Source organism: Phocoena phocoena, chromosome 13 (genome assembly GCF_963924675.1).
Source record: "Phocoena phocoena chromosome 13, mPhoPho1.1, whole genome shotgun sequence".
NCBI classification, from domain to species: domain Eukaryota; kingdom Metazoa; phylum Chordata; class Mammalia; order Artiodactyla; family Phocoenidae; genus Phocoena; species Phocoena phocoena.
The window spans coordinates 73886635-73904138 of NC_089231.1; the positions used below are offsets into that span (position 1 = coordinate 73886635).

General features: G+C 42.3%; 1 protein-coding gene across 1 annotated transcript; it reads left to right on the top strand.

The window, feature by feature from the left end:
• Nucleotides 1–967: 967 nt before the first annotated feature.
• COQ5 (coenzyme Q5, methyltransferase) lies at nt 968–17226 on the top strand. The gene is made up of 7 exons (XM_065890170.1): nt 968–1182; nt 4928–5077; nt 8838–9059; nt 13672–13778; nt 15674–15762; nt 16355–16466; nt 16549–17226. Exons 1-7 carry the CDS (start codon nt 981–983, stop codon nt 16648–16650), a joined length of 984 nt encoding a protein of 327 aa, XP_065746242.1. The 5' UTR covers nt 968–980; the 3' UTR covers nt 16651–17226.
• The last annotated feature ends 278 nt before the right edge of the window (nt 17227–17504 follow it).

The window sequence follows — 17504 nt, forward strand, 5'->3', positions numbered from 1 at the left end:
CCATCTGTCAGGCTACATTAAGCCAAGAAGAGATTTTTCCTTTTCAAAGTAGTTTCTTAGGGTCCTTGGCACTTTCTCCTTGTGAAACATTTACAGGAAACATACTTTAAAGAAAATTAAAGCAGAAACATACAGAAATCCAAATAAAACTCACCACCTCCATCCTCTTTTGCGCAAGATGCTCTACGTTACCCTTACCATAGAAAAGAATGGGAAAATCTGGGGTTGAAGGAAAGCACTCATTCTATACCAGTTGGAGCTAGAAATGTAGTTTTGTGATAGCAGGAGAGGGAGGCTGAGTGGTGTTTTCTGGCGACTTACTAAATGGATGCCAGAGCTTTCCTTCCCATCTATGAACTTCCTAGGTCCATAAAATGGAAAGACCAACGAACAATCTTTCCTATGTTTATTATTCAGAGTAGTCTAGCATATGTTTCTCAAGACTGGTCTGCCAATCCCTCTCATAGAAATCACCAGAGAAGTTTGGTCAAATAGATATCAGATTTACTGATCCCAAATCTCTGGTATTTGGGGCCCGGAAATGTGCACTTTAAGATCATGCCAAGTGATTATTTATGCACGCCAAGGATTGCGAGAATTGAACCCGTAATATTAGCCTTTTACCACACTGTACCTCCGTTTGCCCTCTTCTGCACCAGAAAACAAGAGTTACTCAATATCTTGGAAGTTAGTACTACAGGCTGGCAAGATGCAGAGATGTGGCCTCTGAGAGGTGATTGGGGGTTCTCCCTAGGGTCCGCTCATTCCTGGTGAATTCTATATTCAATTTGGAGAGAGAAAGAGAAAGGGATTTCGGGTACTCAAAGACTAAATAGCCTCAGAATCCCAGGGATCCTGCAGAACTCCTTAACATCAGGTTTCAGGACGCCTTCAGCTAATAATGTCTCTGGCCGGCCGCCGTCAGCCATCTAGTGAGGCAACGCGACATCCTGTCTGGCGGCGGTCACGCGACTGTCAAGATGGCGGCCCCCAGCAGCTGGGGTTTATGGAGCTTCTGCTGCCGTGGGTGGTCGCGGGTGTTGCCGGGCTGCAGGCTTCCCGGGCTTCGTAGCTCCTGGCCCAGGGGCCCGCTGGGTGCGCGGCCCTTGTCCCAAGAGAAGCGGGCAACCGAAACGCACTTCGGGTTTGAGACTGTGTCGGAAGAGGAGAAGGGGGGCAAAGGTGAAAAGGGTGAGAGGGTGGAGGGGGCGGAATCTGACCGTCTGCGATCTAGTTTCTTCCGCCCATATTAAGGGTTGATTTAACGTCCTGTCGGCTCTGATGCATTATCTTCTTTATCTTCTGCAGTCCTGATCTCCAAGGAGTAGCCCCAGCCTGACCCTGCCAAACTGAGACGCTACCTCTTTTTAAGTAATTATCACAAAACCCCATCAGTTGAGCGTTTATGATGTGCCAGGCGGTGTGCAGACCGTGTTTACATTCTCATTTCAACTTCCCGATGATGAATATTGCTATCCCATGTTACGTGAGAGGAAATTGAGGCTTAAAGGTTAAGCAAAAACGTGCCCAGTTTAACATAGCTAGTGAGTGGTGGAACTAGTATTCCACCCCAGTTTGGTCCGACTACAGAGCCCACGTTCTTAATCTCTTGCTAAAGGGATAGGCCATCTTTTATACAAAGAAAGAAGGAAACTATTTTCTGTGTGCCTCAGCTTCCAAATTTGCCCGATAGGAATAATAGTAACGTTTTTCATAGAGTTCTTGTGAACATTAGATTACTTCATACACTGAAGAATTTTGAGTAATGCCAGGCACTTCATAATTGTTCAGTAAATGTTAGATATTGTTGAGCAGTTTTTTGTGTTCACCATAAGCATGGGAAAGGGAAAGAACTTTTTTAAAACTCCAACTGTACCATTTGTAATGGGGAAGGTATTATGCCCATATTACAGATGGATAAGGTGAGACTCTGAGAGGTTCCTTAACTTGGCCTATGTTCACCCAGGAAATAAGAGAAAGAGCCTACAACTGAATTTCCATCCTCTTATAGACTAGCACGTTGTATTACCTCTCACCTGAATCTTAACTAAATAATATACATAGCTCTACTGTAATTCTTTGATTGTTTTGTTTTGTTTTTTTGCGCTACGCGGGCCTCTCACTGTTGTGGCCTCTCCCGTTGCAGAGCACAGGCTCTGGACGCGCAGGCTCAGCGGCCATGGCTCACGGGCCCAGCCGCTCCGCGGCATGTGGGACCTTCCCGGACCGGGACATGAACCCGTGTCCCCTTCTTCGGCAGGCGGGCTCTCAACCACTGCGCCACCAGGGAAGCCCTTGTAACTCTTTGAATACTGAATTTAAATTAACATTTATTTCACTGTGAATCCCCAGAAAGCTAGGATGGTGGCTCATTCACGTCTGTATCCTCAGCACCTGATGCACATTGGGAGCTTGATAACTGATTGTGGAGTGAAATAAATGGAGCCAAGTAAAACGATAGCAAACTTTTATTGAGGCCCTGAAACCTTTTAAAAATATTTTACATTAATTCTTTTTTTTTTTACATTAATTCTTATAAATACAAGCGTATGAGGTAGGAACTCTTATCCTGTTTGTATAGATGAATAAACTGCTAATAAGTGGCATAGCTGGAATTTGAATACACATGGGTTGCTTCCAAAATAATAATAATGCTTAACCTCTGTATTGTGCTTTACAATGTACAAACAACATTTCACACAATGACGGGGGGAAGAGTTACCCACTAAGCTAAATACGACTTCCAGATTGGGACCCAAGATTGAAGTACAGGCAATCTTTGCACAATGATGCAGGACAGTAAAAATGTCCATGCAAGCTGAAATCATGACAATGATCTTAAAGATCAATGGGGAAAATTGCGATTGTTCCAGAACCTTTAAAAATTATCAAACATCAAAAGCTCTCTCAATGTCAGTTATAAATGTATAAGGAAATGAAAAAATGGTAAAGTTGATATTTATTTAGCACACTGTCATTTAAAATTAGATTTAATTAATACAATTAGAATTTTTAATTGTTTAAATTTAAAATTTTAAATTAAATTAAAATCTAATAAAAAATTAGAAAGATTGAGAATTAAGTTGTTTTAGTCCTTTGTAAAAAATTTACCACGAGTAGTTTAAACAGTGTTTGCATCCTTTTTGTCATATAATTTACAGTAGGGAGTGAGCACCTTCTCCATGCCTCAGCAAACGGCCAAACTTGTTTCGAAGGTTCAGTCAGCTTCTAACATTTTATCCTTTCACTTTCAATGTCATGAAATATCTCCAAGAATTCCTTTAATGTGAAATTTTTTGCTGGCATCATTTCCTCTGGGACATCTTCAACCTTTTCATCACAACCACATTCTCATTTACATCCATAAGTTCATTTTCCCAAAGTTCCTCTGGCTGCATATCTAAAACCTCTCGAGGGGCAGCAGTATCAACATTCCCATGGTCAAGTTTCTCCTGTAATTCCACTGATGTATTCAAATTTCACTTCCAGGGTTATCACTTTTCATTATTTTGTTGCACTTTCATTTCCATTGGCCAGTTTCCTCTTTCAGTTATCTAGTTCTGTAAAATGCCCCAGAGATTTACAGCTGAGATAAGAAGATAACACAACTACATGCTTTGCTGTCTGCATGTGAACTGAATAACTGATGTATAGTGACCAACCAGCTACAAACTGTGAGAGAAGTGACATTATTGGCTTCTGGTCATGATGCATATCTGTTATTTATGTATGATTTGTGGACTGAAGAACTACTAGCAAAATGTGTACTTTATGGAATTAGTCACAGGTAATATACCACTGGATTTGAATGATGTTGCTAGAGGACTGGCATTATTGAACTAAACCACAGTAACTGAAATTCTTGTGTATTAGAACCATATAAAGCAAGAAGGGCTTATACTTAGTGGGTTGAGCCTTAGTGTCCCTCTAAGCACCCCAAAAGATGTTCAAAAGCAAAGAGCAAGCTTATAGGAGCCCAAGGTTGAGAATAGACATTCAAGATTGAGTTAAAGGAGGGGCTCTATAGTCTGCTGATTCAGCAGAGGACAGTAATGTTTTGGGTCTAAGCAGCACATTTTATCTGAGGAACTTAACGTGTCTCCCCTTCATTACCTAATTCAGACTTACGGCAGGCAGGTAGGGGGCTGGCGCGGATACTCTCATCTCATGGGCAGAAATTGAGGTGCAAAGAAGTTAAATGTAGCCTGTACTTTAAAGTGTATTGGATAATAAATTCCTTAACTCTTCAGCTAGCCCAGATTCCACATTCTGCCTTAATCCTATGTTGGGTCATGAGGACCCTCTACAGTGTGACTTGGCCCTGATTCACATCCTGCCATCCATCTGCTCACCAAATTGTACATGAGGTTTTTCTCAGTGATGCTGGCAGAGATGAGCTGAGGTCTTCCCATCCATTTGTCGTGTCTTTCTAATGGATTTTGTTGTCTTTTATTATAATAATATTAGAAACATTCCAACCCCCTCCCTGCCCCTTCCTCTAAGAAACAGAAACTGGGGAATTCCTTGACGGTCCAGTGGTTAGGACACAGCGCTTTCACTGCTGAGGGCGCAGGTTCTATCCCTGGTCAGGGAACTAAGATCCTGCAAGCCAAGACGCGTGGCAAAAAAAAAAAGAAAAACAGAATCCTATTTAGTACTTAAGTATGTGCATGACATTATTACAAGGTAATGGCCCTAGGTAAAACTAAGATAACAGAAAAGAGGTTGACTTCTTTCTTACATGATGTAATTTAAGCCTTTTTTAGAAGTGGTAATGTTAAGGTGAAGATTTGGGCATCAAGCATTATGACTTGGCTCCACCTTGCAGACAGTTAATTTCATGGGGGGGAAAGCTTTCTCCTCTTTCATTTAGGACTTTTCCAGATTAATCTTATGAATAGTCCAATCATGTTGTATTTCTCTCAAGTCTATCAGGTGTTTGAAAGTGTGGCCAAGAAGTATGATATGATGAATGATATGATGAGTCTTGGTATCCACCGTATTTGGAAGGATTTGCTGCTCTGGAAGATGCGCCCGTTTCCGGGGACCCAGCTGCTGGATGTTGCTGGAGGCACAGGTAACATACAGTTCTGTATCCTGGGGTACCACTAAGCTCCTTTTATAAAAATTAGTGTCTCTTGGGACTTCCCTGGCGGTCCAGTGGTTAAGACTCTGCACTTCCGCTGCAGGGGGCACAGGTTAGATCCCTGGTCGGGGAACTGAGACCCCGCAGCCTTGCAGTGTGGCCAAAATAAATAAATAAGTAAAAAATAAAAATAAAATAGTTTAAAAAAATTAGTGTCTCTTGTTGGAATGAGCTAGCTCACCTACCATTAGCCTGAAAATAGTAATTGAAAATCAGTACACTTCTCAGAAAGATTTATTCTTTCCTTTTTAACTGAATGTCAGTCAAAAGCACAGAATATCAGCTTTGTGCCTGTCACTTTTCTAAAATTCAGAGGATTACAAAGTAAAACGACCAATTTTTAACTCCAGTGGCATTTCCCCATCTAAACAACCGTTTTACCTTCTATTTAACCTTTATCCCACTTTCCCTCTTTCTTTGGTGTGGGGAAGGGGGAGAGCTTTTATCATGTTATGTAAGCTTTCTAGGCAGACTTTTCTGCCTAATCTACTATGATACCAGATACCAAAAGCTCATTTATTTGTGCATGGCCCTTTGTTATTTGGTGCACACTAGGCATTTGGAGAGAAAAATGTCATAATGTGTAATATAATGTAATAATGTCATAATCTATACTAATAGGATAATGTATAATAATAAATTACAGTAGAATAATGTCCGTGTTTGAAACATGTTTATATGTGGCTTTGTTGGTGTGGCCCTCTACCCAAAAGGAAGCACAGAGGGCAGTAAGGTGGAGGACAATTTAGCAGAATCTATCAAAATCTAAAATGCTTACAGTCTAGGATCCCACAGTTCCAATTCTAGACATCTAGTCTGAAAACAAAAACAAAACCAAAAACTTGCACAGAGAGATAGCTACAGAAGGGAGTCAGTCAGAGCTGCTTCCATCTCCATTGTACCCCAGCCAGTAACATTACCACATGCTGGCAACTGCCCATTTAGAAAATGCAATTGAAAAGTAATCCCATATATTTAATAGACATTGAAAAAGTAGAGCTACAAATATGCTCACTGCATAATTTTTAATCATAGTGAAAAATTGGAAATAACCTATTTCTACCTCAATAAAGAAATGGCTTTAGGGACTTCCCTGGTGGCGCAGTGATTAAGAATCTGCCTGCCAATGCAGGGGGCACAGGTTCGATCCCTGGTCTGGGAAGATCCCACATGCCGTGGAGCAACTAAGCCTGTGCGCCACAACTACTAAGCCTGCGCTCTAGAACCCGCAAGCCACAACTACTGAGCCTGCGTGCCACAACTACTGAGCCCATGTGCCACAACTAGTGAAGCCCGCAAGCCTAGAGCCCATGCTCCGCAACAAGAGAAGCCACCACAATGAGAAGCCTGTGCACCGCAATGAAGAGTAGACCCCGTTCGCCACAACTAAAGAGAAAAGCCCACACACAGCAACGAAGACCCAACACAGTCAAAAAATAAATAAATAAATATGTTTTTTTTTAAAAGAAATGGCTTTGGGCTTCCCTGGTGGCGCAGTGGTTGAGAGTCCGCCTGCCGATGCAGGGGACACGGGTTCATGCCCCGGTCCGGGAAGATCCCACATGCCACAGAGCGGCTGGGCCCGTGAGCCATGGCCACTGAGCCTGGGCGTCCAGAGCCTGTGCTCCGCAACGGGAGAGGCCACAACAGTGAGAGGCCCGTGTATAGAAAAAAAAAAAAGAAATGGCTTTAAATTAAGATATATCAATACTATAAAATATTAGGTAGCTATTTAAAAGAACGAGGAAAGCCTATAAATACCAATGGAATGGCCTCAAGGACATATTAAGTGGGAAGAAAAAGAAAAGTTGTATACAATGCATATAATATGATCCCCATTTATGTTTTTAAGTTGTTTTATATGAGTACATATAATTATATTTAAATATATAGGAAAGTGACTAGAGAATACCGAATTGGATGGAGAAAATGGAAAAACTTAAGGATATATTTCTTACAGTGTAAGAAAAAAACAAAGACAAGGAAACCGCATTATAAAAAGGGAAATGTGATCCCGGAAAGCACTGGCTTTGCCCGAACAATATTTACCTGGTCACAATAATGTACACACTTGATTTTCAGCTTTTAGACTCAAACGATCAACAAAGCACAGAAGACATAGCTATAGAACAAATAAAATGTTATCAGGCTTGACAGAATAAAAAAATATATATATATATGATGGAACACTGAAGAGAGTCAAGAGATACTGTCTGTAGTTGGTGGAATAAGAAATAAAATACTGGGGTGGAGGGATAAATTTGGAATTGGGATTAACAGATGTATACTACTATATATAAAATAAACAACAAGGACCTACTGTATAGCACAGGGAACTGTATTCAATATCTTGTAATAACCTATAATGGAAAAGAATCTGAAAAAGAAAAAAAAATGTATATATATGTAAAACTGAACCACTTTGCTGTACACCTGAAACATTGTAAATCAACTATACTTCAATGAAAAAATTAAATTAAAAAAATAAAATATTGATTAGTTTATTACTCTAGGCTACAAAGGTATCTGTGAGGAATTATGAAAAGTGATAAAATATATTGGGAGGATAAAAGCAAGCAGAGATGGGGGTGAGTAAAGAAGTAGCTGGTAAGTAAAGAAGTAGCTGTAACCAACAGAATAAACAGTTAAAGGAGTTGGGAAGGATGGTCTGTGGGGAACTGAACCCACAGTAGGAAGTGGTGTGGCAGGGAACTGTTGCTTGTGACTGTACCTTTATGTTACTGTCATAAAAATTATTAGAAAAAGACTAGAAGGCTGCACACTAAGCTCTTAACACTTGTTATGTCTGGAGAGTGTGGACAGAGAATGCAACTTTCATGTTTTATTCTACATGTTTAGGTATTGAGTCTTATAGTAAAAATGTGTCCATGCATTACATATGCAATTTTTTAAAGGTTTTTTTTTTTTGTGGTACGCAGCCCTCTCACTGCTGTGGCCTCTCCCGTTGCGGAGCACAGGCTCCGGACGCGCAGGCTCAGCAGCCATGGCGCACGGGCTTCAGTAGTTGTGGCACATGGCCTCAGTAGCTGTGGCGCACGGGCTTAGTTGTTCCATGGCACGTGGGATCTTCGGGGACCAGGGCTTGAACCCGTGTCCCCTGCATTGGCAGGCGGATTCTTAACCACTGAGCCACCAGGGAAGTCCAGGTTTTTTAAAGAATCTTAGACATTAGAAATTTACTGTTAAAAGAAAAGTTACTGGGCTTCCCTGGTGGCGCAGTGGTTAAGAATCCGCCTGCCAATGCAGGGGACACGGGTTCAAGCCCTGGTCCCCGAAGATCCCACGTGCCATGGAACAACTAAGCCCGTGCGCCACAGCTACTGAGCCTGCGTTCTAGAGCCCACGAGCCACAACTACTGAAGCCCGCACACCTAGAGCCCGTGCTCCGCAACAAGAGAAGCCACCACAATGAGAAGCCTGTGCACCACAGTGAAGAGTAGCTCCCGTTCGCCACAACTAGAGAAAGCCGGCGCACAGCCAGGAAGGCCCAACGCAGCCAAAAATAAATACATAAAATAAATAAAATTTTAAAAATAGTTACTGTTGAGATGAGTACAAACTTCAATTTTCATACACTCCTCAATCCCTGTACCTTTGTTGCTCCTTTTGGGTTTAAGAAATGCTGGGTGTTTGTCTTTGCTTGATCTTTCCTCCTGTTGGCTTCCCACAGGTGACATTGCATTCCGGTTCCTTAATTATGTTCAGGCACAGCATCAGAGAAAGGAGAAGAGGCAATTAAGGGCCCAACAAAATTTATCCTGGGAAGAAATTGCCAAAAAGTACCAGAATGAAGAGGATTCTTTGGGCGGTTCTCATGTCATGGTCTGCGATATCAACAAGGAGATGCTAAAGATTGGAAAACAGAAAGCCCGTGCTCAAGGATACAAAGCTGGTAAGTCCTGCAGAAAGTGGACCCAGAGGAGATGTTTATATGTTTATAAAATAAGATGGAATATGTACAGTGCTGAAGTGCTTTCTTTCCAGGTTTCACAAAACTTACCGATAGGTAGGAGTGGAAGATAATTTGTGTGGCTGCGTCCAGCATGTGTGCTGTTATGTACATTATTTCAGCAACGCAGGGAGTTAGATTATCAGCCACATGTGACAGGGGAGATAACCCAAACCCAAAGAGGTTAAGTATCTGCTTCAGCTAACACAATTTAAATGGCAGATCCGGAATGGGGGCTGACTCTTTGGATCTCAGCTCTTGGACACTGAGACAAGTTTGGCTTTTAATTCCCAGCAGCTCCCCAGTGACCCCCATGCCCTGTTCTTGAGCCATTTCATCCCCCTCCCAAAACTAAGCTCTGCTTCAGCTTTCAAACCAGGGCTCCTGGGGCCTGGACATTTCCCACGTGGGGCTCTTTTTACAGGCAGTCTTTGCTCCAGAGCACCTCCACCCCACCCCTGCCACTGGGTGGGCTGAGACTTTCTCAGATCTTCATCCAGGTCTAATGGCTTTGTTTTTTGGGGGAGCGGGGGTGGGGGCGGGCGGGGTTGTGATTGATTTATTTATTTTTTTAATACATCTTTATTGGAATATAATTGCTTCACAATATTATGTTAATTTCTATTCTACAACAAAGTGAATCAGCCATATACACATATACATCCACATATTCCCTCTTGAGGCTCCCTCCCACCCTCCTTATCCCACCCCTCTAGGTCATCGCAAGGCACCGAGCTGACCTCCCTGTGCTATGCTGCTGCTTCCCACTAGCTATCTCTCTTACATTTGGTTGTGTATATGTATGTCAATGCTACTCTCACTTCGCCCCTCACCCCCTGTGTCCTCAAGTCCATTCTCTACGTCTTGTGTCTTTATTCCTGCCCTGCCACTAGGTTCATCAGTACCTTTTTTTTTTTTTTTTGATTCCAAATACATGCGTTAGCATACGGCATTTGTTTTTCTCTTTCTGACTTACTTCACTCTGTGTGACAGACTCTAGGTCCATCCACCTCACTGCAAATAACTCAATTTCGTTTCTTTTTATGGCTGAGTAATATTCCATTGTAGGTCTAACGGCTTTTCCCACACAGCCTTGCTTCCTCTCCTTTTTATTTTTCCCAGGTGTCTCCTCTCACCCCCTGCCCCCAAAAAAGAAAAAAACCCTTTTACCCTCCTACCTCTATTTCATCGTGGGTTTCTCAGAGGGCCCAACTGATGCAGTTGAAGAATCACCCGTAAATGGTACTCCTCAAATTTCCCCAGCACGGTACTCTCAACGGCCAATGGGAGAATGCCTGGGTATCTCCAGGAACCTGTTGCAGCCTCCAAATAGACAGTTTCTGCTCTAGCTTAAAGATATACATTTTGCATTTGGCTTTCTGTTTGTTTTCATATTTTGAAATACTTTTGCCCCCAGTTTTATGCCCCAGTAGAAGTACTGATCTGGCAGCTGCAGCATGTTTACCCAGCTCTTCAGAGCCGCTGCACTGCCCTCTTCCACGCTGGCCGAGCACTGCAGGCAGCCCCCGTGAGAGGCAGCGGTGCACAGCAAAGGAAGCCAAGTCCCTTGGGTCCCTGTCAGCACTTCTCCCCTCCCCCACCCCCACCATGAGTGTCTATGGTTATTTTAGCTCAATTCTGCTTCCTCCTCCTTCTCCCACCCGCAGAATGAGCTGCCTAGACGAACTGCAGCCCACTTGGCCCCCCAAATGAAGGGCTCTTTTGTTAACCATCAACACTGATCAGAAGGCTAACAGTCACTAGTGTTTCTAGACAAAGGCACCGTGTTCTTACTCCTACTGAGAAACGTGTTTCCCTTCTCTCTGGTGCTTAGCCACGAAAACTGGAGAACAAAGATGGAAATGATGGGTAACGTTCCACCTCTTGAATCATCCCTTCCACAGCACAGCGTGCCCTTCAGGCTCTCCTAACAGCCAAGAAATCCACCTGCGTAGGAATCATTACATGCTGCGTAGCATGGTTTTATCTTTCCTCCTTGCTTTATCAATCTCCAATAATAATGCCTTTGCAAAAAATATCATGCAAAAAAATTTGAAACTAAGTAGGAAGATCCTAGAAATGATTTAATAGTTTAAAAAATTAATGTGTAAAGGCATTTTTGTGTGTAGTACTATTATGTGTTTTACTTACATGTAGCACTTCCTCCCAAAATGGAAGCTTGGAGGGCAGGAACCTTAAAAAGATTATTTGATGGTTTATAAAAGTGATATATTTGGGAAAATTTTGGATATTAGAAATCAAAAATTTGAAAAGGTATTAAGAAGTAAATATTAACCAGAGTTTCAGCATCCAGAGATGACCCTCAATATATTTCCTTCCTAGCTTTTTCCTAATCATTTTCTTTGTATAAAATTGAGAACATCTTATGTATATAATTTAGTATCCTGCTTTATTTAATTCAGCATTGTATCATGAGATTTTCCCATGTTATTAAAAACTCCTGGGAATTCCCTGGCGGTCCAGTGATTAGGACTCCACACTCTAACTGCTGAGGGCTCAGGTTCGATCCATGGTCAAGGAACTAATATCCCACAAGCCACATGGTGCAGCCCCAAAAAAAATTTCCTTAAAATCATTTTTTATGATATTCCATCATATGGATGTTTTATGATTTGCATAACCAATTTACGTAACTAGTTGATCTTTCATTTTTTTCTGATGTTTTTACACGTAGCACAGTGTTGTGACATCCTTATTTGTAAATTTTTGCATGCATCATTATTTTCTTTTTACTGACTATATATTTGGACAAGTGTTTAGGCTCTCTAGATCTCAATTACCTTATCTATAAAATGTAGAAAATAATAACCCTTCTCACAGTAGGAGATACTATCCCATAACGGTTAAAAACACAGGCTCTGGAATAAAACTTACTGAGTTCTAATCTGTCTGTGTGACCTTAGGCAAGCTACTTCAATCTTTCTGATACTCAATTTTGTTCACCTGAAACATGAAGATGATAGCACGGCTGTCTCAGAGTCGGTATGAGGATGTGAGAAGATAATGTATGTAAAGTGATAACACAGACCCTGCCATCATGGGCTTAGCAAGCAGTAGCTCTGATGATGATGTCATTAATGTCCTTCTCCTAAAATTCAAATAGCTGGGTCAAAGGATATACTTATCACTAAGGCTCTTGTTAAATACTGCTCGCATGTTTTCCAGGAGGGTTATTTCCATTTACCTTCCCCTATAGTACCTTCCTTCTATATCATACTTTTTTTTTTTAAGTTCCATTGAGACACCGAATGTGACAGTGCTTTTATTTTATTTACTTAAGGAAGCCAAGTGTTTTGTTTTATTTTAAGTGTATTTATTTATTTATTTATTTATGGCTGCATTGGGTCTTTGTTGCTGTGCGCGGGCTTTCTCTATTTGCGGCGACCGTCAGCTACTCTTCATTGCAGTGCACGGGCTTCTCATTGCGGTTGTTTCTCTTGTTGTGGAACACGGGCTCTAGGCGCACGGGCTTCAGTAGTTGTGGCACGCAGGCTTCAGTAGTTGTGGTTCACGGGCTTTAGAGCACAGGCTCAGTAGTTGTGGTGCACAGGCTTAGTGGCTCCGTGGCATGTGGGATCTTCCCAGACCAGGGCTCGAACCTTGTCCCCTGCATTGGCAGGCAGATTCTTAACCACTACACCACCAGGGAAGTCCCTATATCATACTTTATGTCTGATTCACTGCAAGTTGATTAATATTAAAGCCAAATCAGGATCCTCAGAGGACATAGCTACCCTGATGGGGAGCTCCCTTGGGTGTTTTCTGAATTCATGACCAGACTTGCAGTCAAGACACTTTGCTTCTCTATGACTCCAGTAGAACCAATATAATTATACTAAATTACGTACTTAGAATACTTCCAATGACTGTCTGAAGTAGGTACTATTATTGACTCCATTTTACAGATGAGGAAACAAAGTAGTTTATTAAAGATTATATGGCTAGTAAATGGGGAAGCTGAAATTAGAACACAGGCAACCCCAGGACCTGGGCTCTCAACCACAGTGCTTTACACAAAACACCTAGTTGGATAAAAATTGCTTAAGGGTAAGGAATAACTAAGTAACCAATGTCTACTCTGAGAACCTTGGGGGGACTTCCTGCTAAACTTCAAGGGCGCCGGCTTCACATTCTCAGGACTGGAGGACACCGTGAAGACGGTGGCCAGGAATCCACTGGAGAAGGCAGGTGTGTATTTTCTGACACCACTTCAGATACCACACGTGTGATGTTTGCCCAGCACCAAACAGCTCTCCAGTTCTCCAATGTCAACCATATGTCCAACAATTCAGTTCAGTTCTGACACTAATTACCCAGAGTTAGCGTCAGATTCCACAGGTTTAAGGGCTAATTGCCACAAGACTGCCCCCACTTCACAAGCCAGCCACAAACAGGGTATCCACGGTACCCACAGTTCTGTCCGGCCTACTGAAAATTCAGGGTTTCCCACGACCCCCTCCTCAGGTTTGACAGTTCACTGGGTGCAGAGCAGACAGTTGTCCAGACTGAGGCCACAACTGCTTTTCTCTTTCAGGACTTGCTTGGGTATTGGGAGACGCTGAAGAACTGCCCTTTGATGATGACAAATTTGATGTTTACACCATTGCCTTTGGGATCCGGAATGTCACACACATTGATCGGGTAATGAATGGCTGCATCCGCTTGTATGACTCAGGATATTAGTTCTCCTGGAGTGGCTCCACGGTGAATGAGGAAAGGGAGAGATTCTTCTCTGGGCTCAGCTCCTGAGTTGAATGTTTCAGGCTTAGAGATCTTAATCCTTTAAATTGCCAATTTTCCTGCCCACAAAATTGAAAAAAAAAACACAGAGCAGATCCCCACAGAAGGCTTTATTGCTTGGGTTGGTATTTACATCTTTTAAAATAAAATTTATTTATTTGGCCGCATCAGGTCTTAGTTGCGGCGACGGGCTTCTCTCTAGTTGTGGCACGCGGGCTCTAGAGTGCGTGGTCTTAGTTGCCCTGTGGCATATGGGATCTTAGTTCCCCAACCAGGGATCAAACCCGCGTCCCCTGCATTGGAAGGCAGATTCTTAACCACTGGACCACCAGAGAAATCCCGGTATTTACATTTTTGAGACTGTCAGTCTTGCTCTCTCATTTCATCTGCTTCCTCTTGCTTGTGAAGCCACCTGACTCTGACACTGCAGATCAGAGGGATTTCCAAGGCTGACAGAGAAAAAGGCACTCAAACCCTATTTTGGCAGAAGGTAGCTAGATTCATGGTTCCTCTGTAGGAAGAAGGGAATGTTCACTCTTAATCTGATGCAGCTCTTCTTTATTTCTGCTTGAACATTCTGTCCAAACATTTGAAGATGGTAAGCAAGGCACCCCATTTCATTTCTGTAATGTGGACTCCAGTTGCCTAGTTGCCTGCTTTGGGTGGGACATCCTTTATGGTGTACTTTAGCTTCATTTTTATGACCTGTCCTATGTCTGTAGCCAGTTTATTATTCCTTTTAAATTAAAAAAATAATAATAAATTTTAGTAGATTCAAAGTTCAAAAGGCACAAACGGATATATCAGTAAAAGTCTTCACCTTGTGTCCCAGCCATTCAGTGCCTCCTCCCCCTGCAGTCACCAATTTCTTAATGTAGCTTTGCAATGATGTCTTGTGCATATTAAGTATATTTATTTTCTTTCTTTTTTTATACAAATATTAGCATATGAAACATTTTGCCCATTGCTTTTTTTTCCCTTAAAAATATACCTGCAGGGCTTCCCTGGTGGCGCAGTGGTTGAGAGTCCGCCTGCCAGTGCAGGGGACATGGGGTCGTGCCCCGGTCTGGGAGGATCCCACATGCCGCGGAGCGGCTGGGCCCGTGAGCCATGGCCGCTGAGCCTGCGCGTCCGGAGCCTGTGCTCCGCGGCGGAAGAGGCCACAGCAGTGAGAGGTCCATGTACTGCAAAAAATATATATATATATACATATATATAGAGACATATATATATATGTGTATATATAGAGAGAGACATATATATATATATATATATATATATATATACCTGCAGACTTTTGCATGTCAGCACATAAAGAACACTGGCTCTTCCTTTTTTTAATAGCTGCATAGATTCCCTTTGTGTATATATTCCATAATTTAGCCAGTCTCTCATTAATGCTTAAGATGCTTCTAATCTTGGTGCTGTTCAAATTGTGCCATAATGAATAACCCATGTCGTTTCCACAATAGAAACATTTCTGTAAGATAGATTATTTGAAGTAAAATTGCTGGATCAAAAAGGAATATCCATTGTGATTTTGAGAAGTAATTCAAAAATTGCCGCCTGTGGGGGGTTGTACCAATCTGAGTCCGTTTAGATTACTCCAAGTAACCTTCTCTAGTCACGGGCAGCAGAATGCCTATTTCTGCTGTTACAGCTTCCCAGCTGAGAGTGAACACGGGATCTGTGGGAAATCACTTTTATGATGCCCTTAGAAGCTGACGCCGGCTCAGCCTCCCAGAGCTGAATGAGGGCTGCTGAAGAGTGTGTTCTGTTGGTCCTGTCTTGCTCAGGCGCTCCAGGAAGCCCATCGGGTCCTGAAGCCAGGAGGACGGTTTCTCTGTCTGGAGTTCAGCCAAGTAAACAATCCGCTAGTATCCAGGTTGGTATTGTTAACAGGGCTTGATTTTCATCATCTAGCCAAGGGTTTCCCATCCCAAAGTGGAAAGAAAATAGCCAGTAAGCTACAAGCATGAACCTCATAGTTCAGTGTCCCAGAGTCCCTGAGGGACAGTGCCACCTCTGAGGTCTGAATGACAACACCTAGGCCAGAAGGGTCTCAAACCAGTAACCAGAGACTCAAGTGGGCCCACGTATGTATTTTGTTTGACTCATGGTATTTTAAAAATTGACTTAGATGTCCATATTTTAAAATCAGGAAATTTTACATAAAAATCTAGATTTCCAGCTTCACTTGAGAAATCAGATATATGGCAACCCTGGTTAAGCCCATATTCCCACATAGCAATAGTCAGAGCTGAGTAGTAACTGCCCTTTCTCCACTTTTCTGGTACTTCTTAACTGTGCCTGTCACCACACCCTCACTACTCCCTAGGCTTCTACACCTGGCCCACTTTACTTATTTCAGGTACTTGCTTGACCCTTATAGGCATTTGAGTTTATAATCCCAGGCTTAGACCTTCTTGCTTATTAATGGTCATGTTCTAATCTTAATCTTTTGCCTTTTTGTTAAGGCTCTATGATGTATATAGCTTCCAGGTCATTCCTGTCCTGGGAGAGGTCATTGCAGGAGATTGGAAGTCCTATCAATACCTTGTAGAAAGTATCCGACAGTTCCCATCTCAGGTAAAAAACTTCTATAGCTTACAACAAAGGCCCTACAGTTGAAATCCAGGCGATTTTTGCTGTATCCTTCTTTGTGTTTTAGGAGGAGTTCAAGGAGATGATAGAAGATGCAGGTTTTCAGAAGGTGACTTATGAAAATCTAACATCAGGCATTGTAGCCATTCATTCTGGCTTCAAACTGTAACTCCTTTAAGATCCTGGAGTATGAACCAGTCACATCCTGTCAAAAGGCTGGAGCCGAAGGATAATGTGGTTAGTGAGACCAGCACAACATCTCCTCTTAAGGCTGTGCGCCTTGGACTCATGTTACGATGTGACCAGTCTCAGAGTGAAAGAAACAAGCTTCTGTCACTTTATTGCAGCTTTCCTTTGGGGCTGCTTCAGGCCTTCTCCCAGAGGTATTTGGTCTGTACTTTTTGCTTAACTCCTACTAATTTTTCTTGGCTCTGTAGTATGTGGTTAAGGAAAACCAGCACTGAAACTCAGTTTTGAAGTGTATCTGTGGCTTCTCTGCCAGTGCTGCCTTCCAGAGGGATAATGAATCATTAGAGCCCAATGATGATTTGAACCAGAAAACCTCCTAGCTGTACCCAAGTCCATCTTTCAGCCTAGGACTAAGTCTGGGGCCAAAAGCCAAGGCCCAAATTAGAGGGCTAAGGATCACAACTAGAATTGTGCCCTGAAACACTAAAAGAGTTTACAATTTTCATGGGTTTTGTCATTTTTTTCTTGAGGGAGGTGAAAGAAATACACTTTCATCGTTATTCATTCAGTCCTCTTCTACCAAAAGCCACTATTGTGTCCTCAGTGCCTGTCATGAAGGAAACTTGACAAATCCTTGTTGAAGAATAAATGTACCTGATTTCACGTCTTACAAAGAGAGCTGCTTTGTCAGGATACGTTTGAAGTCAGGATCTTATAGCCAAAAAAAAAAGTTTGATAACTATTTGTCTAGCCAAACCCCCTCCAGTACTCAGAAGAGCTGGACAGAGCTCTTGTCTCCTTAATACAGTCCACTCTTTGATGTTAAAATGAGAC

Coding starts and splice junctions, on each gene's coding strand:
- COQ5 (XM_065890170.1), top strand. CDS start 981: ATGGCGGCCCCCAGCAGCTGGGGTTTATGGAGCTTCTGCTGCCGTGGG. Junction 15,763..16,354: donor AACAATCCGCTAGTATCCAG/GTTGGTATTGTT, acceptor CTTTTTGTTAAG/GCTCTATGATGTATATAGCT. Junction 16,467..16,548: donor TCCGACAGTTCCCATCTCAG/GTAAAAAACTTC, acceptor TTTGTGTTTTAG/GAGGAGTTCAAGGAGATGAT.